The sequence below is a fragment of the Schistocerca americana genome, chromosome 1 (genome assembly GCF_021461395.2).
Source record: "Schistocerca americana isolate TAMUIC-IGC-003095 chromosome 1, iqSchAmer2.1, whole genome shotgun sequence".
Lineage (NCBI taxonomy): Eukaryota > Metazoa > Arthropoda > Insecta > Orthoptera > Acrididae > Schistocerca > Schistocerca americana.
In genome coordinates, this window is record NC_060119.1 from 313,552,373 (window position 1) to 313,576,727 (window position 24,355).

At 46.3% G+C, this 24,355-nt stretch overlaps 1 protein-coding gene across 1 annotated transcript in view; it reads right to left on the bottom strand.

Annotated features, from left to right (window-relative positions):
- Nucleotides 1-24,355, bottom strand: part of LOC124622263 — a 123,627-nt gene that overhangs the window by 27,861 nt on the left and 71,411 nt on the right. The window contains exon 5 of the mRNA XM_047147928.1: nt 13,150-13,235. Coding sequence (XP_047003884.1) covers nt 13,150-13,235 — 86 coding nt within the window. The remainder of the gene's footprint in view (nt 1-13,149; nt 13,236-24,355) is intronic.

A 24,355-nucleotide genomic window follows, 5' to 3' on the forward strand; every position in this document is an offset into this window, starting at 1 on the left:
CTTGACGTGCGAGATCGTGATCACTGTTTCAAGTATGTACACATATTTTTGCTGATAGCGTCTTTAGGTATAGATAACAGTCTCATGCTTTCACTATCTAGGCCTTGTCAATCGTGTCTCAGTGAGCCTTTCCGGTACATCAGTGATATCTGCAGAGGGTATTCTTCTTTTGGCCACACCCAACATCCACGTAGCAATACTCAGTCATCTTCATCATATTCAGACTTAGCTTAGGCATCCTTGCCTGTTCCAATTTCAAGTAGACTAGAATTTGTTTTTCCATCTCTTCTTAGGACACACAACATATCTTTTCCGTTGAGGTGTATGTTTGTGTATTAATTTAGGAGTTCGTCCAGCTGACATCCTCTGAATGTATTTATGCCATTTCTTTCTGTCCTCCGCTATTTTTTGAAATGTTCTTTGACACTCAATTGAGTCCTAATTTCACTATCTTTTGCTACCTATGAGTTTGCGACCAGCTTGTGGTCTCAAGAATCATATCTTCGCTGCTTCATCCTCCTTCTTGGACAGGCGGTAAGATTCCATATCTCTGACCCATACTTTAGTACTGGTACCGCCATCACATCATAAAATTTTAATTCTGTTTCTTTCCTAATGTTTTTGAGGAGAGTGTGATTTATAGTACCTACCAACTGTTGAAAATTTTCCAAATTTGAATTTCTGATGGTGAACTTAATATGCGAGATCTCACATCCCAAGTATTTAAAATTATTTATTTATTCTAACCGTTTATCATGAACTACTATTGCTCTCAAATGTCCTTTCCCATGGAATGCTTTTGCCTTAGTTTGATCTTTAGATATTGCCATAATATTTTGCTACTTTCTGGAAGGACCAAATTGCTCTCTGTAATTTATCTTCCGACTCCGTGAAGATTATTTGATAGTTTGTGAGCGGAAATGTATTTGTAACTTCATTACTAAGGGGAGTTGGAACACCCCATCCTGACAATGATAAATTTAGTGACTTGGTTTCCTGTATTTCAGGAACCACTGCAGTCATTAACATGAAGCTTTTACAAGACATCAAACAGTATGTTCTGAGTCAACTCAACTACAATAATTGCATTTCAGCCACTGCTTTCGGAAATACAATTTCTTAACTACACCATTAAAATTTTGTGTAGTTTTTTTGTACATTATCCTAAATAATTTTAATTATACATGACATTATGTTGTTCTTTTAGTTCAGTAGACTTAAGATATTTATGTTTACTCCCTGAAAATTTGAATACTCTACTCGAAGTGATTTCTGATATTTCGGGAAAAATGCAACAGAAAATGTATATTTTCAGAAATGGTTTCTAAAGTTTCAAAAGACAGTAACTCACTTACTACATGCTTAATTTTTTATTTTTAGTTCGTCAGTAGCTCCCTGCACCATACTGTATATCATCCTCTTGATCTTTTTTCAAGTTTCTTCTTCTTCTCTCCTTTCTGGACTCCTTAGTGGGTAACTGTGCTGCATACTCTGCTTTATCAATGTGAACCTTGGTCATCCATTCAAGTTCTCTGATGCAGTTTGCTCAAGGATTAATTCCCAAATGCTGTAGCACTTTCAACCTACCATTGTTTCCATCATTAAAAGTAATAACAGCATCACTGAGCCCACACTTCACTGTCTTCATTCCACCAAAACACTTTTTATTAACCGAGTCCATATAAGATTACTGAACGACTCATTGGGATTTTGAGTCTGACCATGCAGACACTTCTTCAGTAATTCAGGATTTGTCAGGTCTCTGTAAATAGATTTTATGTTATCCATGACTGCTGCTAGGAATGTTTATAGCTGTATGAACTGGTTGAGTGCTGGGCATTTCGGTAGTTGCACCATGAAACAGGTCCAGGAGGGCAAAGGTGGTGTACTATTTTTTCATCAGCTGACAGTCTGTGGAAGAGGGTGGCCCATACAGCCTGCTTCATTTTCAACAAATCCTCAATATTATTTCTAATGGCCATTCCATACTGCTGCTGTAGTTCATTAATAATTTTGTCTGTGAGCCTGCCTCATATGGTTTTACCATCAGAAAGTTTCTTGTCTCTCGAACTTTGTTTTATCTTCCTCAACCTCGTGCCCATCCTCTTCTGGACACGACCAACACATTCGTTTCGTGATAATCTTCTCACCATAAGGCTGAGCGGCTGCTACATTGTTATACGCTTTTGAGTCTTCATCACCTAAGAGCTTAGTGTGACACACTCCCCTTTCGTTAACAGATCGACTAAAAATTTCAGTAGCTGCAAAGGCGTCCATACCACCACTTCGTTCATAATTTCTGTCACAGATATACCCTTCTTCATTCCCTGTATTACATTTATAATAACGTTTGGTTAAAATATGGAAATCTATTGCCTTTCCAGTATCAACACTGGTCGCCGTAGGAACAGAATTCTTAGAACTGTAGCCGCACTTTTGCCAAGTGCCATCAAAAGCTACTGGTATGTCAGTCATACCATGATTTATTTCAACAGATTCGTTTACAGCACCATTCAAGGGCAGTTCCAAAAAATCCAGCATGCTTGCCGATATTTATCACAGCAGACATTGTTTCTGCTGCAGTGTGTCTTTTGCCAATAGCTCTTAATCCACAAAACCACATAACATTTACTTCAAAATAATTATCCTTACACTTATCAGACTTCCAAAATGAATGAGTATATTTACAACTGGCACAATTAATGATAAGTTTCCTGGCTAATCCATTTGATACCTCACTGCCTCCATGTAAACTAAAACTGTCCGTCCACATATTTCACAGAACACACATTCACTAACATCCTTGTTAGGATGTGTAAATCTATCAGAATATTACCTAACCTACCATTTACATCACTTTCGTTTTGAGAAAACTGTGTATCACAACATTTTATTTTAATCTTCGTAGCAATAACGGGGGTTTCTCTAGATACTGATGAGTTTGCATGTATTTCATTGTCTGTAACTTTACATGCCACATGTCGAACACAATGTTTCCCTTTGTTCGAAAAACTGTTACAAGAAACCCACGTTTCCTAAAAACACTTCGTTTTGGCGTCATACTTTATGTTTTGAGAGATTTGCCAATCGATTCGTCACTTTTCCTTGGAAAAACGTTAGCACTTCGACATACAATGCATGTTTACAATATGAAAAGATAAGATACTGTTTCCGATAGTGCTACCAATACAAAACGTAATTTAACCTTTATTACACAGCAATCCATAGCCTTCTATATAAAAAAATTGCCGATTTTATTAGATCTGGAAGTAACGCACGTAAACATTTTTACATTTTCAATCGGTGTAGATTATATTTAAAGAAATAAAATAAAATATTTCCCATGTGTTTATATGTGATACATATATCATTTTATTCGGAAAATTGCAAATTTTATGGTGAGATAATAACTGGAAAATGAGAAAAAAATTCCCTTTCCAACTCCCCTTAAGATCATTATGGTCACTACTTTATTCTGCCCTGTCCTTAGGTCGTCGTCTATGTAAATTTTAAATAATGTATGTGATAAAGAACACATTTGTCTCACTCCTTAAGAGATGGTTCTCGCAAATGGACTTCCTATTTGACCTTGCTGTGTATGTACCTACTTTAGATACCACTTATTTTCTGAAATTTCTCATAATTTCATTCTGTTAAGTATATTAAAGGGTTCGCAATGTCGACAAAGTGTTTGTAAGGGGGATGATTGTATTCTCTGTGTTTTGAAATAATCTGGGAGACGAAAAATGCTGTCTAAGCAATATCACCTCATCCTAAACCCATTCTGTTCTTCTGTGAGAAACGTTTATTGAAACATCTATAGCCTTACACATATGTCCTGTGTCCAGAGTTCAAAGGACTAAACCTGGATAACTGTCACACTTCCTGATGAATAGCAACTTCAGTTGCTAATCTTCTGGTAGTTACTGCTTATCCAATAAGTATTTACGAAAGTTAATACCTTTAAGAGCGATGACTCCGAAGCCTATTCAAATTCATCTACGTCGAAATTGTCTTGTCGTGGTGGTTTCCTGGTTTTGGAAATCGTTAACGCAAATTTCAGTTTTTCCACTGATATAATATCAACAAGCTCGAAACTAATTGCAGTTTTCCCCTTTCCATAAACTTTGGAAATAATCCAGTCAGTCACTTTCTGAAATGGTGTTAAATTGACTCGTATCTCTTCCCTCATAATTATGTTGTTTCACCATCTTATAGGCTTTAGTTTGCTTACCTTTTATTGATGCTCCAATTCAGTCAAAAAAATTTCCCACATTTGTTGCCGTATTTCTCTTGCCTTTCTTCTGACCACCGCTGTGGGCCTCTTACACTCGATGTAGTCTTCTTGTTTCCTTGATTGCAGGTATTTCAGGTTGGATTCTTTTATATTTTATTATGTGTGGCAGTTCCTTGTTCCTGATCGAGAGTCTCATTTTTTTATACTTAATGCTTTTACCCAAATCGGTATCAGCAGCTATTTATATTGTTATGACTACTTCGTTCCATTCATCTTTATGTTCTCTTATTCTTGCACATCTTTCGTACACCATCTACTTCTTGTATCTCATAACAAATGCATTCTACAATTTTGTTTTGTGTTAGGGCGTTTATAGCTATACAATAGAGGTCTCAGTTTTGACATTAACAGTAAATGGTCAGCACTAACATCGTATTCTTTTACAACAACATAATCTGTTATAGGCCTAATACCTTTAGCACCCCATACACAGTTATGAATGTCTTTATGGGAGATAATCTGTTTGTATACTTAGATTGTTGAAGACAGAAAAATCTATTACCTACTCTCCAGTGTGGTTTTTAGTTCATTCTCCTTGTGGTTTCACTATTCCTGAGATGATACATTTTCCTAATTTACTCAGTGCATATTACGAGGGTTGAACTTTAGTAGTGGCTGAGCCATGCTTGGTTCGTGTTCATGCCATTTTTTGTTTGTCATCTTCTATTGCGGTACTGCCGTCTCGTTTTCTTATTCTGGTTACTGGCCTCACTGACTTACTGCCTTACTTGCCCGTGAGTGGCAGCAGCAACGGGTATCGATAAGTGCACTGTCGTACCATCTCTGGAGCGACCGATAGTATTTCCGGGTCGTCGTGTGTCTGGCAGTCAGTGGGAGACGGACCAGCAGTGCAGTCGCGACGCAGCAAGAGTGAAGTCGGGGAGGAGCGCCGGTGAGGCGCCGACAGCCAGTGCTCGCCGACCGCTGGCGACACACATGAACTGTCCGACGGAGGGACATTGGAGCGGAACGACCATTGGTCGTCTCATCAGCCAACGTATATTTGGTCCTTTCACCGTCTGGGAGTCAGTTGGAGATGGACCAGGAGTGCAGTCGCGACGCAACAGGAGTGAAGTCGGGGAGGAGCGCCGGTGAGGCGCCGACAGCCAGTGCTCGCCGACCGCTGGCGACACACATGAACTTATCCGACGGAGGGAGATTGGAGCGGGACGACCATTGATCGTCTCATCAGCCAACGTATATTTGGTCCTTTCACCGTCTGGGAGTCAGTTGGAGATGGACCAGGAGTGCAGTCGCGACGCAACAGGAGTGAAGTCGGGGAGGAGCGCCGGTGAGGCGCCGACAGCCAGTGCTCGCCGACCGCTGGCGACACACATGAACTTATCTGACGGAGGGAGATTGGAGCGGGACGACCATTGGTCGTCTCATCAGCCAACGTATATTTGGTCCTTTCACCGTCTGGGAGTCAGTTGGAGATGGACCAGGAGTGCAGTCGCGACGCAACAGGAGTGAAGTCGGGGAGGAGCGCCGGTGAGGCGCCGACAGCCAGTGCTCGCCGACCGCTGGCGACACACATGAACTTATCCGACGGAGGGAGATTGGAGCGGGACGACCATTGGTCGTCTCATCAGCCAACGTATATTTGGTCCTTTCACCGTCTGGGAGTCAGTTGTAGATGGACCAGGAGTGCAGTCGCGACGCAACAGGAGTGAAGTCGGGGAGGAGCGCCGGTGAGGCGCCGACAGCCAGTGCTCGCCGACCCCTGGCGACACACATGAACTTATCCAACGGAGGGAGATTGGAGCGGGACGACCATTGGTCGTCTCATCAGCCAACGTATATTTGGTCCTTTCACCGTCTGGGAGTCAGTTGGAGATGGACCAGGAGTGCAGTCGCGACGCAACAGGAGTGAAGTCGGGGAGGAGCGCCGGTGAGGCGCCGACAGCCAGTGCTCGCCGACCGCTGGCGACACACATGAACTTATCCGACGGAGGGAGATTGGAGCGGGACGACCATTGGTCGTCTCATCAGCCAACGTATATTTGGTCCTTTCACCGTCTGGGAGTCAGTTGGAGATGGACCAGGAGTGCAGTCGCGACGCAACAGGAGTGAAGTCGGGGAGGAGCGCCGGTGAGGCGCCGACAGCCAGTGCTCGCCGACCGCTGGCGACACACATGAACTTATCCGACGGAGGGAGATTGGAGCGGGACGACCATTGGTCGTCTCATCAGCCAACGTATATTTGGTCCTTTCACCGTCTGGGAGTCAGTTGTAGATGGACCAGGAGTGCAGTCGCGACGCAACAGGAGTGAAGTCGGGGAGGGGCGCCGGTGAGGCGCCGACAGCCAGTGCACGCCGACCGCTGGCGACACACATGAACTTATCCGACGGAGGGAGATTGGAGCGGGACGACCATTGGTCGTCTCATCAGCCAACGTATATTTGGTCCTTTCACCGTCTGGGAGTCAGTTGGAGATGGACCAGGAGTGCAGTCGCGACGCAACAGGAGTGAAGTCGGGGAGGAGCGCCGGTGAGGCGCCGACAGCCAGTGCTCGCCGACCGCTGGCGACACACATGAACTTATCCGACGGAGGGAGATTGGAGCGGGACGACCATTGGTCGTCTCATCAGCCAACGTATATTTGGTCCTTTCACCGTCTGGGAGTCAGTTGGAGATGGACCAGGAGTGCAGTCGCGACGCAACAGGAGTGAAGTCGGGGAGGAGCGCCGGTGAGGCGCCGACAGCCAGTGCTCGCCGACCGCTGGCGACACACATGAACTTATCCGACGGAGGGAGATTGGAGCGGGACGACCATTGGTCGTCTCATCAGCCAACGTATATTTGGTCCTTTCACCATCTGGGAGTCAGTTGGAGATGGACCAGGAGTGCAGTGGCGACGCAACAGGAGTGAAGACGGGGAGGAGCGCCGGTCAGGCGCCGACAGCCAGTGCTCGCCGGCCGCTGGCGACACACATGAACTTATCCGACGGAGGGAGATTGGAGCGGGACGACCATTGGTCGTCTCATCAGCCAACGTATATTTGGTCCTTTCACCGTCTGGGAGTCAGTTGTAGATGGACCAGGAGTGCAGTCGCGACGCAACAGGGGTGAAGTCGGGGAGGAGCGCCGGTGAGGCGCCGACAGCCAGTGCTCGCCGACCGCTGGCGACACACATGAACTTATCCGACGGAGGGAGATTGGAGCGGGACGACCATTGGTCGTCTCATCAGCCAACGTATATTTGGTCCTATCACCGTCTGGGAGTCAGTTGGAGGTGGACCAGGAGTGCAGTCGCGACGCAACGGGAGTGAAGTCGGGGAGGAGCGCCGGTGAGGCGCCGACAGCCAGTGCTCGCCAACCGCTGGCGACACACATGAACTTATCCGACGGAGGGAGATTGGAGCGGGACGACCATTGGTCGTCTCATCAGCCAACGTATATTTGGTCCTTTCACCGTCTGGGAGTCAGTTGGAGATGGACCAGGAGTGCAGTCGGGACGCAACAGGAGTGAAGACGGGGAGGAGCGCCGGTGAGGCGCCGACAGCCAGTGCTCGCCGACCGCTGGCGACACACATGAACTTATCCGACGGAGGGAGATTGGAGCGGGACGACCATTGGTCGTCTCATCAGCCAACGTATATTTGGTCCTTTCACCGTCTGGGAGTCAGTTGGAGATGGACCAGGAGTGCAGTCGCGACGCAACAGGAGTGAAGTCGGGGAGGAGCGCCGGTGAGGCGCCGACAGCCAGTGCTCGCCGACCGCTGGCGACACACATGAACTTATCCGACGGAGGGAGATTGGAGCGGGACGACCATTGGTCGTCTCATCAGCCAACGTATATTTGGTCCTTTCACCGTCTGGGAGTCAGTTGTAGATGGACCAGGAGTGCAGTCGCGACGCAACAGGAGTGAAGTCGGGGAGGATCGCCGGTGAGGCGCCGACAGCCAGTGCTCGCCGACCGCTGGCGACACACATGAACTAATCCGACGGAGGGAGATTGGAGCGGGACGACCATTGGTCGTCTCATCAGCCAACGTATATTTGGTCCTTTCACCGTCTGGGACTCAGTTGTAGATGGACCAGGGGTGCAGTCGCAACGCAACAGGAGTGAAGTCGGGGAGGAGCGCCGGTGAGGCGCCGACAGCCAGTGCTCACCGACCGCTGGCGACACACATGAACTTATCCGACGGAGGGAGATTGGAGCGGGACGACCATTGGTCGTCTCATCAGCCAACATATATTTGGTCCTTTCACCGTCTGGGAGTCAGTTGGAGATGGACCAGGAGTGCAGTCGCGACGCAACAGGAGTGAAGTCGGGGAGGGGCGCCGGTGAGGCGCCGACAGCCAGTGCTCGCCGACCGCTGGCGACACACATGAACTAATCCGACGGAGGGAGATTCGAGCGGGACGACCATTGGTTGTCTCATCAGCCAACGTATATTTGGTCCTTTCACCGTCTGGGAGTCAGTTGTAGATGGACCAGGAGTGCAGTCGCGACGCAACAGGAGTGAAGTCGGGGAGGAGCGCCGGTGAGGCGCCGACAGCCAGTGCTCGCCGACCGCTGGCGACACACATGAACTTATCCGACGGAGGGAGATTGGAGCGGGACGACCATTGGTCGTCTCATCAGCCAACGTATATTTGGTCCTTTCACCGTCTGGGAGTCAGTTGTAGATGGATCAGGAGTGCAGTCGCGACGCAACAGGAGTGAAGTCGGGGAGGAGCGCCGGTGAGGCGCCGACAGCCAGTGCTCGCCGACCGCTGGCGACACACATGAACTTATCCGACGGAGGGAGATTGGAGCGGGACGACCATTGGTCGTCTCATCAGCCAACGTATATTTGGTCCTTTCACCATCTGGGAGTCAGTTGGAGATGGACCAGGAGTGCAGTCGCGACGCAACAGGAGTGAAGTCGGGGAGGAGCGCCGGTGTGGCGCCGACAGCCAGTGCTCGCCGACCGCTGGCGACACACATGAACTTATCCGACGGAGGGAGATTGGAGCGGGACGACCATTGGTCGTCTCATCAGCCAACGTATATTTGGTCCTATCACCGTCTGGGAGTCAGTTGGAGACGGACCAGGAGTGCAGTCGCGACGCAACAGGAGTGAAGTCGGGGAGGAGCGCCGGTGAGGCGCCGACAGCCAGTGCTCGCCGACCACTGGCGACACACATGAACTTATCCGACGGAGGGAGATTGGAGCGGGACGACCATTGGTCGTCTCATCAGCCAACGTATTTTTGGTCCTTTCACCGTCTGGGAGTCAGTTGGAGATGGACCAGGAGTGCAGTCGCGACGCAACAGGAGTGAAGTCGGGGAGGAGCGCCGGTGAGGCGCCGACAGCCAGTGCTCGCCGACCGCTGGCGACACACATGAACTTATCCGACGGAGGGAGATTGGAGCGGGACGACCATTGGTCGTCTCATCAGCCAACGTATATTTGGTCCTTTCACCGTCTGGGAGTCAGTTGGAGATATACCAGGAGTGCAGTCGCGATGCAACAGGAGTGAAGTCGGGGAGGAGCGCCGGTAAGGCGCCGACAGCCAGTGCTCGCCGACCGCTGGCGACACACATGAACTTATCCGACGGAGGGAGATTGGAGCGGGACGACCATTGGTCGTCTCATCAGCCAACGTATATTTGGTCCTTTCACCGTCTGGGAGTCAGTTGGAGATGGACCAGGAGTGCAGTCGCGACGCAACAGGAGTGAAGTCGGGGAGGAGCGCCGGTGAGGCGCCGACAGCCAGTGCTCGCCGACCGCTGGCGACACCCATGAACTTATCCGACGGAGGGAGATTGGAGCGGGACGACTATTGGTCGTCTCATCAGCCAACGTATATTTGGTCCTTACACCGTCTGGGAGTCAGTTGTAGATGGACCAGGAGTGCAGTCGCCACGCAACACGAGTGAAGTCGTGGAGGAGCGCCGGTGAGGCGCCGACAGCCAGTGCTCGCCGACCGCTGGCGACACACATGAATTTATCCGACGGAGGGAGATTGGAGCGGGACGACCATTGGTCGTCTCATCAGCCAACGTATATTTGGTCCTTTCACCGTCTGGGAGTCAGTTGGAGATGGACCAGGAGTGCAGTCGCGACGCAACAGGAGTGAAGTCGGGGAGGAGCGCCGATGAGGCGCCGACAGCCAGTGATCGCCGACCGCTGGCCACACACATGAACTTATCCGACGGAGGGAGATTGGAGCGGGACGACCATTGGTCGTCTCATCAGCCAACGTATATTTGGTCCTTTCACCGTCTGGGAGTCAGTTGGAGATGGACCAGGAGTGCAGTCGCGACGCAACAGGAGTGAAGTCGGGGAGGAGCGCCGGTGAGGCGCCGACAGCCAGTGCTCGCCGACCGCTGGCGACACACATGAACTTATCCGACGGAGGGAGATTGGAGCGGGACGACCATTGGTCGTCTCATCAGCCAACGTATATTTGGTCCTTTCACCGTCTGGGAGTCAGTTGGAGATGGACCAGGAGTGAAGTCGGGGAGGAGCGCCGGTGAGGCGCCGACAGCCAGTGCTCGCCGACCGCTGGCGACACACATGAACTTATCCGACGGAGGGAGATTGGAGCGGGACGACCATTGGTCGTCTTATCAGCCAACGTATATTTGGTCCTTTCACCGTCTGGGAGTTAGTTGTAGATGGACCAGGAGTGCAGTCGCGATGCAACAGGAGTGAAGTCGGGGAGGAGCGCCGGTGAGGCGCCGACAGCCAGTGCTCGCCTACCGCTGGCGACACACATGAACTTATCCGACGGAGGGAGATTGGAGCGGGACGACCATTGGTCGTCTCATCAGCCAACGTATATTTGGTCCTTTCACCGTCTGGGAGTCAGTTGGAGATGGACCAGGAGTGCAGTCGCGACGCAACAGGAGTGAAGTCGGGGAGGAGCGCCGATGAGGCGCCGACAGCCAGTGCTCGCCGACCGCTGGTGACACACATGAACTTATCCGACGGAGGGAGATTGGAGCGGGACGACCATTGGTCGTCTCATCAGCCAACGTATATTTCGTCCTTTCACCGTCTGGGAGTCAGTTGGAGATGGACCAGGAGTGCAGTCGCGACGCAACAGGAGTGAAGTCGGGGAGGAGCGCCGGTGAGGCGCCGACAGCCAGTGCTCGCCGACCGCTGGCGACACACATGCACTTATCCGACGGAGGGAGATTGGAGCGGGACGACCATTGGTCGTCTCATCAGCCAACGTATATTTGGTCCTTTCACCGTCTGGGAGTCAGTTGGAGATGGACCAGGAGTGCAGTCGCGACGCAGCAGGAGTGAAGTCGGGGAGGAGCGCCGGTGAGGCGCCGACAGCCAGTGCTTGCCGACCGCTGGCGACACACATGAACTTATCCGACGGAGGGAGATTGGAGCGGGACGACCATTGGTCGTCTCATCAGCCAACGTATATTTGGTCCTTTCACCGTCTGGGAGTCAGTTGGAGATGGACCAGGAGTGCAGTCGCGACGCAACAGGAGTGAAGTCTGGGAGGAGCGCCGGTGAGGCGCCGACAGCCAGTGCTCGCCGACCGCTGGCGACACACATGAACTTATCCGATGGAGGGAGATTGGAGCGGGACGACCATTGGTCGTCTCATCAGCCAACGTAAATTTGGTCCTTTCACCGTCTGGGAGTCAGTTGGAGATGGACCAGGAGTGCAGTCGCGACGCAGCTGGAGTGAAGTCGGGGAAGAGCGCCGGTGAGGCGCCGACAGCCAGTGCTCGCCGACCGCTGGCGACACACATGAACTTATCCGACGGAGGGAGATTGGAGCGGGACGACCATTGGTCGTCTCATCAGCCAACGTATATTTGGTCCTTTCACCGTTTCCGGGCGTGGAGCACCAAGGAAGTTCCTGTCGCACGAAGTTGGGCCGGAGCTGCTGGCGACGTGCGCGTACGGTTGTAGTGTGAGGTGCTGCTTACGAGTGCTACGATGTTACTCGTCCTCCGATCTTAGACGTGAAAGTTGAGTCGTGACCTAACCTTCTATCGAGCCTCCACTGTTCGCATTTCTTCATTTGATCCTGATTATCGCTTTGGGACATTTCTGCGAGAAACAACGGCTAAAATTCCAGCCGTCTTCCTGTGGAGTTTAACTTAATTTATTCCCTGTTATTGAAATTGATCAGCGGTATCTTTTGCCTGGTAACTGTTGACGTTCCGTTTACCTGCCCTGGTCGTTGACGGAATTTTTTGGCGTGTAGTTCGACAGCTGAGGTATTTATGGTTGTAGTGGGCGCCAATATTCTGGTTGTCGTTGCGGTATTTTTACTGCTTGCTTCGAGCGAAACTGATTTTGTTTGATTGGTCGGTCGGTTGGCTGTCTGTCAGTTTGGTTACCTTCTGATGTAGAGATTGTTGGTCAGGCTACCTATCTCGCCTAAACGGCCGCTGATTCCGCATAAAGTCCCGATGCAGCTGACATCAATAGTTCCTCGCTTTTCCTTTCCTTTCTACCGCCACTCCACCTTCAATTCGCATAATATTTATATAATGCTCCTCGTACCGTGCATCCATGCAATATCATGACTATCTGCCCATTCAACTTCGAGCACTAAACACTACTGTGAAGTCTGCCGGATTCGTAAAACCTTCGACAAAGACTATAATAATTCTATATTAAATATGAGCATAACATTTTTTTCGTCACTGTAAGAGAATCTCTAACTGTAGACATTTACTCTTCGCACTGCTACACTCTTGATGTGAATATTGCCGAGGTATTAATTTTACACGTTACCAAACATAGAGAACGAATGACTAGCCACCACTAAACGAATGTTTGTGTTTGTGTGTTGAGCTTTTTTCTACCTTAATTTAGAGACTCTTATACAAATGTAATATGCACAAGTCGGACGTGAGCAGAGCGTCCCGCCCTACCTTATTGGCAGCCACTATGAGGAGGATGCTGGCGGCGATCATGAGCACGGCGAACACCGACGTCGCTATGGTGTAGCCGTCCACGACTGCAACACAGATAGTTGTCGTATAGCGTCAGTAGCTGCAGAATCGTTGACTGCCTGCTGCTACAGAACCACCCTAAGTAAATACCCACATTGAGAAATCTTAGGGAGAGATTTCCAGAAATCCAAAAACAAAACAATGCCTAAAAATCTGTACCTTGTGAGAGCACAATGGGACGAAGATATTCAGATTGGCACAAAATTGAATTAAAGAGTAGATCAGTGAACTTCTGAAATATTTCCTACCAGGCCGCTTCAACACATCGCCGCAGTTTGCAGTTTCTTAGTTATGAAGAGCTTTTATAAATGTGCAGGCGACCAAAGAGCGTTTTCTGCTATGCGGTGAGGAATGTGATGCGTCTGCCAAGTGTACCACTCTAGCGAAGCACCGAGCATGCTCATTGCAATCTTCGTTGGCGTAGGTCAAATGCCATTTGGCAAGCATATCACGAGCATTGTCCACTGTACAATTTGGGCAGTGTGGTTCAGCGTCACTTGACGTTGATAGTGCACAAGGTGCCGATGGTTGCGTGTTTCAAAGAGAGGTACGGGCTCAGTTAAACAAGCAGCATTTGCTAGCATATGTTTCGCCCACCCTTCCATCCGCCAGTCCATGAAGTGCACCAGTACTTTTGAAACTACCCTCATAACGCGAAAGATCACGATCACTGCTTCACAGTTTTGGTGATAACATCTTGAGTTATAGATGGCTGTCTCACGCTTTCACAGCCCCGGCCTTGTCAATCGCGTCTTAGTGATCCTTTCCAGTACCTCAACGGTACTGGCAGTGAGTATTTTATTTGGATCACACCGAACATTCACGTAACAATACGCAGTCATAACCATCATTCGTCGCAGGCCTCATCAGCCTAATTAGACGACTGTTGCACAAAGAAGCGTACAGTTTAGGAAAATCAGACTCTAGGGTAGAGAGCTCTGAGATATTTAGCGTGTCATGAAACACGTTGGGAGTGACACATTAGACGCCACAGGAGCGAGTATTCATTGCAGTTGATAAAAAATATTTCTCTGTTGAATTTGAGTGTGATAATGAAGTTATCGTGTCCCATATAACGGGTATAGGTGAAATCAACTTAATTGTTGGCTGTATTTACCGGCCACCCGATTCCGCTGTGACATTTTCAGAGAGTTGCAAAGAAAGTTACGTATGGTAACGGGTAAATACCCAGGTAATGCAGTACTAGTTGGAGGCGGCTTTGCCCTACCTAGTATAGACTGGGACATGTATGGATTCAATGCAGGGGGTACAATCTTGATATTATTTCTGAAAACATTTCCCGAAAACCGTCTTGAGCAACTAGTTCGACATCCAACACAAAATGTATGTATTTTAGAGCTTGAAACTACAAACAGGCCTGATCTTATCAACGGTGTCAGCGTAGGGACACTGAGTAGTAGCCGTGACTTCATTATAGTGTCTGTGATAACTAAAGTTAATAAATCTGTCAAGAATGCTAGAAGAGTATATCTGCTAGAAACACCAGTTAAATCGTCCTAAGCAACTCACTTAATCAATGAGCTGACCTAATATAGTTCCAGTACGACGGATGTATAGGAATTACGGGCAAAGTTATACGAATAGTAAATCGTGCTCTGGATAAGTATGTGTCTAGTAAGCGGATTAAGGACGAAAAATTCGGAAAATGCTGAGGAAACAAAGGCTGTTCCAATGTGGGTTCAGAGGAGAACGCGCAGATGATGACAGATAAGCGTAGTAGAGATTCGTGCGTGTTTACAAAGATAAATACGCGAAGCATTTAACTACCACCGCCATACCTAAGCAAAAGATCTGGCCGAGAAACCGAGAAAAGACTTGTCCTATGTAAAATCACTAAGCGGCTCTAAGGCTTCTAGGCAGTCACTCGTTGACAAGTTTGGAGTGGCAGTATATGATAGCAAAAGGAAAGCCGACGTTTTAAATTTCGCGTTAAGAAATCATTCACGCTGGAGAATCGGACACGTACCGTCGTTTGGCCATTGTAGAGACTCTCGCTTGCATACTGTCATTTGACCATCATACAGGCTCCCGTATGGACAATATAGTTCAAATGGTTCAAATGGCTCTGAGCACTATGGGACTTAACTTCGGAGGTCATCAGTCCCCTAGAACTTAGAACTACTTAAACCTCTAGCCTACGGACATCACACACATCCATGTCCGTGGTAGGATTCGAACCTGCGATCGAAGTGCTCGCGCGGTCCCAGACTGTAGCGCCTAGGACCACTCGGCCACTCCGGCCGGCAGCAATATAGGCATCCGTGGCTTAGAGGAACAACTAAAAGGGTTGAAACCAAGTAAGCCTTTGGGCTTTACAGAAAGTACTACGGCACTGGCCCCTTACTTACATTTATCTCGAATCTCTCGCCCAGCGCGAAGACCCAAACGACTGGAAAAAGCGGAGGTGATCCCTCCTTACAAGAAAACGGACATGCAAAATTACAGACTAATATTCTTTACATCGGTCCGCTACAGATTTCTTGAACGTATTTTAAATTCGAAGACAATAAATTTACTTGTGACCGAGAAACTTCTGTCAAAGAATCACCTCGCTTCTAGATAGCTTTGCTCGTGAGAAACCCAAATTTCTTTTTTCTCACTTGATATACTGCGACCTATGGATGAAGAGCAATAGACAAGTCCATATTTCTACATTTGCGAAAACCATTTGGGCCGGCATCCCACTGCAGACTGTTAACGAAGGTAAAGATTACATGAAATACGTTGTCAGATATGTTCGAGTTTGCTGCTTTACGCGGTCACGTTGCTTAAATATCTGGGCGTAACGTTGCAAAGCAATATGAAATGGAACGAGCACGTAAGGATTGTAGTAGGGAAGGCGAATGGACGACTTCCGTTTGTTGGGAGACTTTTAGGAATGTGTGCTTCACCTGTAAAGGAGACAGCGTATGAGGCGTTAGTACGGCCTGTTCTTCAGTACCACTCAGTTGTTTGGGATCCACACGAGGTCGGACTAAAGGAGGACATCGGAGCAATTCAGAGGCGGGCTGCTAGATTTGTTTCCAGTAGGTTTGAACAACACGCCATTAATACGAAGATGCCTCGGGAACTCAAATGGCATTGCCTGGAGGGAACGCGACGTTCTATTCCAGGAACACTACTGCGAAAATTTAAAGAATCGGCATCTGAAGCTGACTGCAGATCGATTCTACTGGCGGCAACGTACATTCCACGTATGGGCCATGAAGACAGCATTAGAAAGATCAGTGCCCGTACGGAGGCAAATAGATAGTCGTTTCTCCGTCGCTGTGTTTACGAGTGGACCAGGAAAGGAAATAAGTAGTAGTGGTACACAGTACCCTCTATCAGGCATCGTGCAGTGGCTTAAGAACTATGTATGTAGACGCAGATTCAAAGTATAATGAAATATATTACTGATTTTGTTCCTCGAAGTGTTAATCGAGAACACATCGTTGTATGGAAGAGGCACTTGGAAGGGAAATAAACTGAAAGTATTTAAATTATGGTCATAAAAAAGGATGATGAGGAATTAAAAAATAAAATAAATGAAGCGGTATGAGAATAGCCAGAAAAGAAGTTAATGATATAGTGTTGGCTCGAAAAGATTGTTAATGGTGGAATGTCTGCTAAGACATCCAGGTGTAATTAGATTCTCTTTCGAAGTATCATTAGACGTATGAAGATGTAGAAAATTACCAAAAATAGGAGTAGGTAATTCGGAAAGGATGACAATAAGACATAAGGTATCTGAGAAGAAATAAATGTGTAGAATAAGCATACAAGAAGATTGAACGTAATTTCTAAACGACTGAAAAGTATCCTAATCTAGCAATCTGAAGGTGAAAAGAGTCGAATGGTCAACTGAAAGACTAGATAGATAGGAGGAATACATTAGAGGTTAATGTTATATCACAGAGCTGTCCAAGAATGTGGTAGAAGAGAATAATGACGTTGATGTTGAGGAAAATAGCTGCTTAAGGAAAGCAGCTGGAATTTGATGGAACATATGACCTTAGCCCAAAAAAGAAAACAGCAGGAGCGGATGATATACCGACCTAAACTGCTAAAATGAGTCGTGAGCAGAGTAACAGTGGTTATAATTCTAACTGATGGCAGAAACAAATGAAATGGGTTATCTGCAGTTCCAGAAATGCATTTCAGTAACACTTCTAAAGAAGGCGAAATGGATAAGTATGAAAACTGTCGAACAACTTGTCTGGCATCCCACACATAAAAATTTACGAGAAAAGTAAATTTCTGAAGCACAAAAGGAAAAACGAGGATACGTTGCAAGATAGTTTACATTGAATTGAGAGAAAAGTATAAACGTGGATCACAACTGTATTGGAGCAGAACAAGGACATAAGGATGCTGGTCAAGAATAAAATGGAAGCACGATTAAAGATTTATTTGTCTGTCATTTGGCATAAAGACCTGGACATGTATGATACATTGGGCATTTAAATTACTCCAGTTGAGGATCTGAGAAAACAAGCAAATCAAATATTTTGCGTATTAGCTATAAAATATGTATAAAATATGCAGTAACGTGACCAGCATAATGTGCAATGCAATTTGCTGAAGAATAAGCAGTAACAGTAAGTTCTATCGGCAGCCAGAATAAGAATGGACGTTAAAATCAGCAATAAAGTAACATTAAAATGAACAATAACTATGCGAAGAAAATAAGAATAAATTGAATAATGATTTACATTAAGAAAAGTTGACAGTGAGTTAAGGAACATGGACAAGCACAGTCCTTAAATATTAACGTCTAACCCACTCATTCATGAAATTACAGCGTCTTTGGGTTCATATAAATCTGCTTTTGGTAGTGGGTACACTCTGACATTGCAGTCAGAGTACAGTCCATTAACGGGTGCACAGCACCACAGTCATACTGAGGACCAGGAGGATTTACAACATTTGTACAATCAATACTGGCAAATTCGATGTGATTTTGGAATCCTCTTAAGAGCCTAGCAATATCAACGGGGATGATTGAGCCCAGTGGATCTTTGTGGCGGTCGGATGTGACCAATGAATCATCAAATTAGCGGCGCCCCACTCTCCCCATCCCTGAACACCGATTGTGAAGTAATTGTTTACAGTCGTTTCGTAAGCGTAATGAAGGTTTAATATAACCCAACCTTCTCAGTGGTATTTGACGAATGTCCTTATGCACTGAATGAGAAGATGATTTAAATAGGAACACAGGACAGCCAAAGCTAAATGGCTGCACGAAAAATGTGAGGAAAACGAGAAATAAATGGTAATCAGAAGGACTAGTTCAGTATATCGAAAAGGAAAAAAAAAATACGGCCTTCTGTAAAATTAGCATTGAACTTCGCGAGTGCAATGGAAAACCCACTTGAAAATGCAGAGGAGAAAGCGGATAAGTGGAAAGATTAATCTGAAGGCCCCTGTGAGTGGGAGAATTTGTCTCATGACGAGATAGAAGGAAAAAGGAACTCCATATGGAAGACACGTGCCATACACTCAGTTTAGCAGAACACTGGAAGACTTGCTATCAAATAAAGTATAAGGAATAGATAAAATCGTTACAGATTTCTACAATCGTTGTGGGAAGTGGCGACCAAACGACTATTTAAGATCACACTTAGATTCCAAGACTGCAAACATACCATCAGAATTTTAGAAGAAATATCGTTATGACAATTCCGAAGACAGCAAGATCATATGGCCAGATTTACCATCAATGTGAGGCAGCTGGGCCGGCCGTGGGGGCCGAGCGGCTCTAGGCGCTACAGTCTGGAACCGCGCGACCGCTATGGTCGCTGGTTCGAATCCTGCTTTGGGCATGGATGTCTGTAATGTCCTTAGGTTAGTTAGGTTTAAGTAGTTCTAAGTTCTAGGGGACTGATGACCTCAGAAGTTAAGTCGCATAGTGCTCAGAGCCATTTGAACCATTTTGAAGATCATATGAATGTCACATTTACCACACAGTCAGCTTAATGTTTAATGCATCCAGGTTGCTGGCAAGAATAATATACAAAACAATGGAAAAGAAAGCGGTGGAACTATTAGATGAAGATCAGTTTAGGTTCCAGAAAGGTAAAGGAGCCGGAGAGGTACTTCGGACGTTGTGCTTGCTAATAGAGGAAAACTTAACGAAAATCAAGATACGGTTGTTGTATTTGACGATCTACAAATAGCGTTAGACAGAGTTTTATGATGAAGTTGTTCGAGGTTTTCTGCGAAAAAATGGTGTAACCTAAAGAGAAAGACGGGGAATGTGCAGTAGGCCTTTGTCCAAAAGCCAAGAAGGAACAATAAGAATGGAAAAGCAAGAACGTTGTGCTTAGATTAAAAAGGGTTTTGCCTTTCGCACCATCTGCTCAATGTATGCTCGATGTATACCGTGAAGAAACTATGATGGAAATTAAAAAAAGTTAAAGAGTTGGGTTATAACTGAGGGTCAAAGGAGAATAATGATAAGATTCGCTGGTTTCCTCTGTGAAAGTGAATAAGAATTATAAGACCTATTGAGTAGAATGAATACAGAATATAGATTGAGAGTAAACCGAAGAATGACGAAAGTAATAAGAATGAGAATACGGTTAAAAAAATAGTTCAAATGGCTCTGAGCAATATTAGACTTAACATCTGAGGTCATCAGTCCCCTAGAACGTAGAACTACTTAAACCTAACTAACCTAAGGACATCACACACATCCATGCCCGAGGCAGGATTCGAACCTGCGACCGTAGTGGTCGCGCGGTTCCAGACTGAAGCACCTAGAACCGCTCGGCCACTGTGGCCGGCAATACGGTTTAACTTACAGTCAAAATTGTTGACCATAACTTAGATGAAGTTACGGAATTGTGCTCTCTTTCAGACAAAATAACACATAACTGATGCAGTAACGAGGAAGTGAAAATCGCACTAGGCCAGAAAAGGAGAGCAACGGCACTAATATCAAACAATGGACTTAATTTGAGGAAGAAATTGCTGAGAATCTATATTGTAAGTAAATGATACACGCAAGCTCTTTCACATGCTTTTTTCATTCCATATGAAGTAAGTTAAGGGAAGAGATAACTGTGCAGATTACATAGGTATTGTCCATTAAAGTACATCGAATCCCAGGGACAGGACATATAGCGCTCTTTGTGGCCTCATTCCTTTCATTTTATATAGCTACGGGAACAGCTTGTTTTCTGAACGCCTTTTGTGAGTGTGGGAAGGTACAGCGACTCGGATATGGGACGGGATGGACAGACTGCTACAAAAAACGAGCAGCTCTCTGTACCAAGCAGGGACGGTGACCTCAGGTGACTGTTAGCGGACGTTGGGTCGCCGGCGTGCAGCCAAGGGACCCAGTAGCTACTGCGCATTTTACAACCTGGGCTTGCCAAGCGGCAGAACTGGTGCTGAGTCGGTACGCAAACGGCGAGAGGGCTTTGCTTTCCTAAGCTTCCAAGTATTTCTATCGATAACCATAGCTTGCTTTCCCAAACAAATACGCAGTGCTGAAAAAATTGCCCGTGCCTCGTGTACGGCTCTCTAATTTCAGTGCACTTGTGAAGCGAGGCTAGTGATGAGTGTGAGAAGTTGCCATTCGGAAAGTAGTCAGTGGTGTCATAGAGGCAGGGCTGAAGTGACTATAAGTGGGAAGACGATCTGCGATATGATTGGATTGATACCGCGACGCATCGTTTTGGCAGGAATCTGTGTGCTGGAGGGAATCCACGCTGTTCGGCAGCTGTGTACACATTCATCGCTATTAAAGTGCGCGTCATATATGTTGGCGTCCGAGTTTAGGTTTGTTCTGCGCATCTGACGTCACAAAACAGTCAGCCAATGAACAGAGAACGACGTTGCCAGATCTCGACTGCAGAGCAGAGCACGGACGAGTGTCTTCAGTTTTAGAAACGTTCAGTCATAAATAAAGTAATAGAACAAAAACAATGTCTTGATAGCAGATTCTCGTTTATGGAAAGTTTGGAAAAAGCGTTCTTTATACCAATTGCTTCATATTCTATTCATTAATTAAACCAAACAAGCAATAAATCTTCTAATTCAGGCGATAGCAAGGAAAGGTGTTTGTATCAATCTCACGAACCGCTTTTTCGCAATAAAGAACAGCGGTAATTGTTTATTTCCTATTGTACTTCGACGAAGTGTGAGTAATTCATAATCATACCAACAGTGTTGGTCAGTATTTTGCGTGAGGTGTTAGATACCTCGTGGTGTTAAGTTGTAGGACGAGTTGTGGTAGCGTAACAGTTAAACCGTTCGGTTGGTAAGTGAAGGGTGTAGAGTTCAAACCTTGTGTGGTGCTTATTATTTTCTTTATTTAAAAAAAAATATCGAAGTGTCTTACTTCATGAATTTTATTCGTTTGAATGCAATTTTTTGAAATTTCTAGTGCTTTGTCTCTTCATTAACCCTTTCGCTGCTGCAGACACGTGCTCCCCGCATTCAGCGCTGTGCGCGATTTTGTCATCACTGCACTGCTCGCCTGTGCAGACACATGGTGTTCTCACTGCTTTGACACACTTATCATTCGATTTCACAAAAACTATTTGGCCCAAAAATTAGATTTTTACACATCTTCTTGACTGATACCTTCCCCCCATAAATGACTCAATTTTGTTTCGATGTTCAACCCAGGTATTGTGCAGCATTGAATATAGTAAACCATTGCACGAAATTTTGAAGAGTTTGCAGAGGTAAATGTCCATAGAGTATACTTTCCGTATGGTCGATTTTAGTTGCCACAATGTTGAGAATGAAATGTGGACAAGGTACCTAAATTTCATATAAAATTTACTGTGTAACAATATCTCATTTAATTTAAGTACCACATAAGTGTCGTATGTAATATTGAGAAATATTCCATCTTTCGCGACTGCAACAAAAGTGTGTCTGCACAGGCGAGCAGTGCAGTGACAAAATCGCGCACAGCGCGGAATGCGGGGAGCACGTCTCTGTAGCAGCGAAAGGCTTAATGCGGCCTTGGTGGCATTACTTCATGAACTGCGCGCTCCCCCCTAAACGTAAGCTTGCGAACTACGCTATACTATGGTGCTGCTTCTCTTGGCGCGTGCGTCGTGTGCAACTGGCAGCGCAGCAATCTCCCGTGTCTGGGCGGGCATGCGCGAGCCGCGAAGATAAAAGAATTGAACTATAGTGGGCATGTATGGCTTGGTGGGATAATATTGCTGGGTGCAGGAAGGTGATGATAAATGAGAGACGGTGGCGAGTGTTCACGGTGGACGGAATTCGGAACACGCGGTCAGGACGCTAAAGTCACAGTGTCTGGAGAGCGCATCTTAGCCACCGACCGGAATTCAGAGTTGCAGTCACTGCACCACGCCCACATCCATCACAGCAGAACCATCTCCCCGTCAGCGCTGTCCAGCATAGCTGCCCGAGATTAATTTCGGTGTGCGTAAGTTGCAGCTCTGGCCTGATAGTGCGTTCGTAGTCTGCACTTACGGATTTCTGCACGACAACCTGTCTCAGATTCACAGACGCTGTATCGAGCGTACGAGACTCTTCATTAACTACAGATCGATCCATGAAGGACGGCAGTTCGTGCAGATCGAGAGGGGGATGGGGATTGCGCTGTTGTCTGCTCCAAGCGACAGATGCGGTTCGCACATACACGTGCTCTGCACCTGATGAAAGTGTGTATCCCGTAAATTGTGTGTCTCGTTTAGTTGTGCAGAATTTGTCGCTCACCACTACCATCAGTCATGACACCTCGCAACAAATGGAACAAAAATTCACTAAATAACTCGCTACGACTGCCTGTAGTACTCGCATTGCATACAACATTCACAGCAGAGCGCTCGGGAAGCTACTGAACGCTTATTGGCTGGCGGAGAACGCGTGACGTAGGTGCGCAGAACAAGCATTAACCCGACCGACATCGTTCGTGACTCAAATTACTGCAGGTGTCCAGTCACTGTATTCGTTTGGGGCTAACGAACCTTCAGACTAAATTACTTGTTGATAGTTTGCATTACAAGGGCTCAATTACCTTGTTGGGGAAAGTAACTCTGCAAATGATTTAAATCTAATAGTTAACGTTATATACATTGACTTTAATAATCATTTTGCCATATTGAATAATCTCTTCATTTCTTTCTATATTTTACTGAATAAATTATTATTTTCACTGAAAGACTGTATCTATTAGATGGTTTCCATACACGTTAAAATAAAATTTTGTGCAAGTCGCCACATTAGGATCTATAGTTAGGGCCACACAAACCACCTTATCTATTAAAGATGCTCACGTTAATATTGTTAACTTAGATTTTAAAGGCATACGAAGCACACAATTAGTTTCCTGTGCCCTGACATATTTCAAACGCAGAGGGTTTCGCAGATTTGGCGTACCTGTGCTCAGGATTCTACGTCCCTTAGGATCTCATAATGTGCAGTCAGATTCATTAATACCAATGTAACTGAATTTTGTCTATTCTGTCGGAAATCTCTGACAGTTACAGTAATATAACCAAGTGTTAGAGCTCTATGAAATACTATTCAGTGTGGATGCACGAATATTGTTCAAATCACTAAGGGAATGAAAAATTTGAGAGCTACAACGGAGGAATACTGCAGTGCAGTGTGCGGTAGGTTGTGAATTTTGGTTGGACTGTAGTCGAGTCCGTTAAGACAACCGTTCTAGAGAAGCGGAGGATACGGGTTGAAGTCCCAGTCCAATACAACTTTTCAGCTTTCACCACTGCGTCATTATTTCTCGCCTACCTCTTTTCCTTCCTTCCCCCTTCCTCAGTTTCAAATCAATAATACAGTTTTTTTTTCGTTTCTGATGCATTTCAGTTTGTTCACGTGGGATGTGAAACAAGCACCACACCACAGTCGCATCTAGGACTTGATGACGTGAAGTAGTAATTCATGCGACATCTTTCCTCTAGGTTAATATTCAAGGGGCCGTGGCTTCTGCTCAGTATCTATCTGTACCTAGACTGATACCAGCGAGTCTTTGTTAACTTACAATGAGTAGAAATGTCAGAAGGTATTTTAGGACATGAGTTTGTATTTTGTGCGTCGGTCGTTTAGTCGATTTTGAATAATGATATAAAGTAAAGCACATCACATATTAAGCCAGGATAGCTGCACA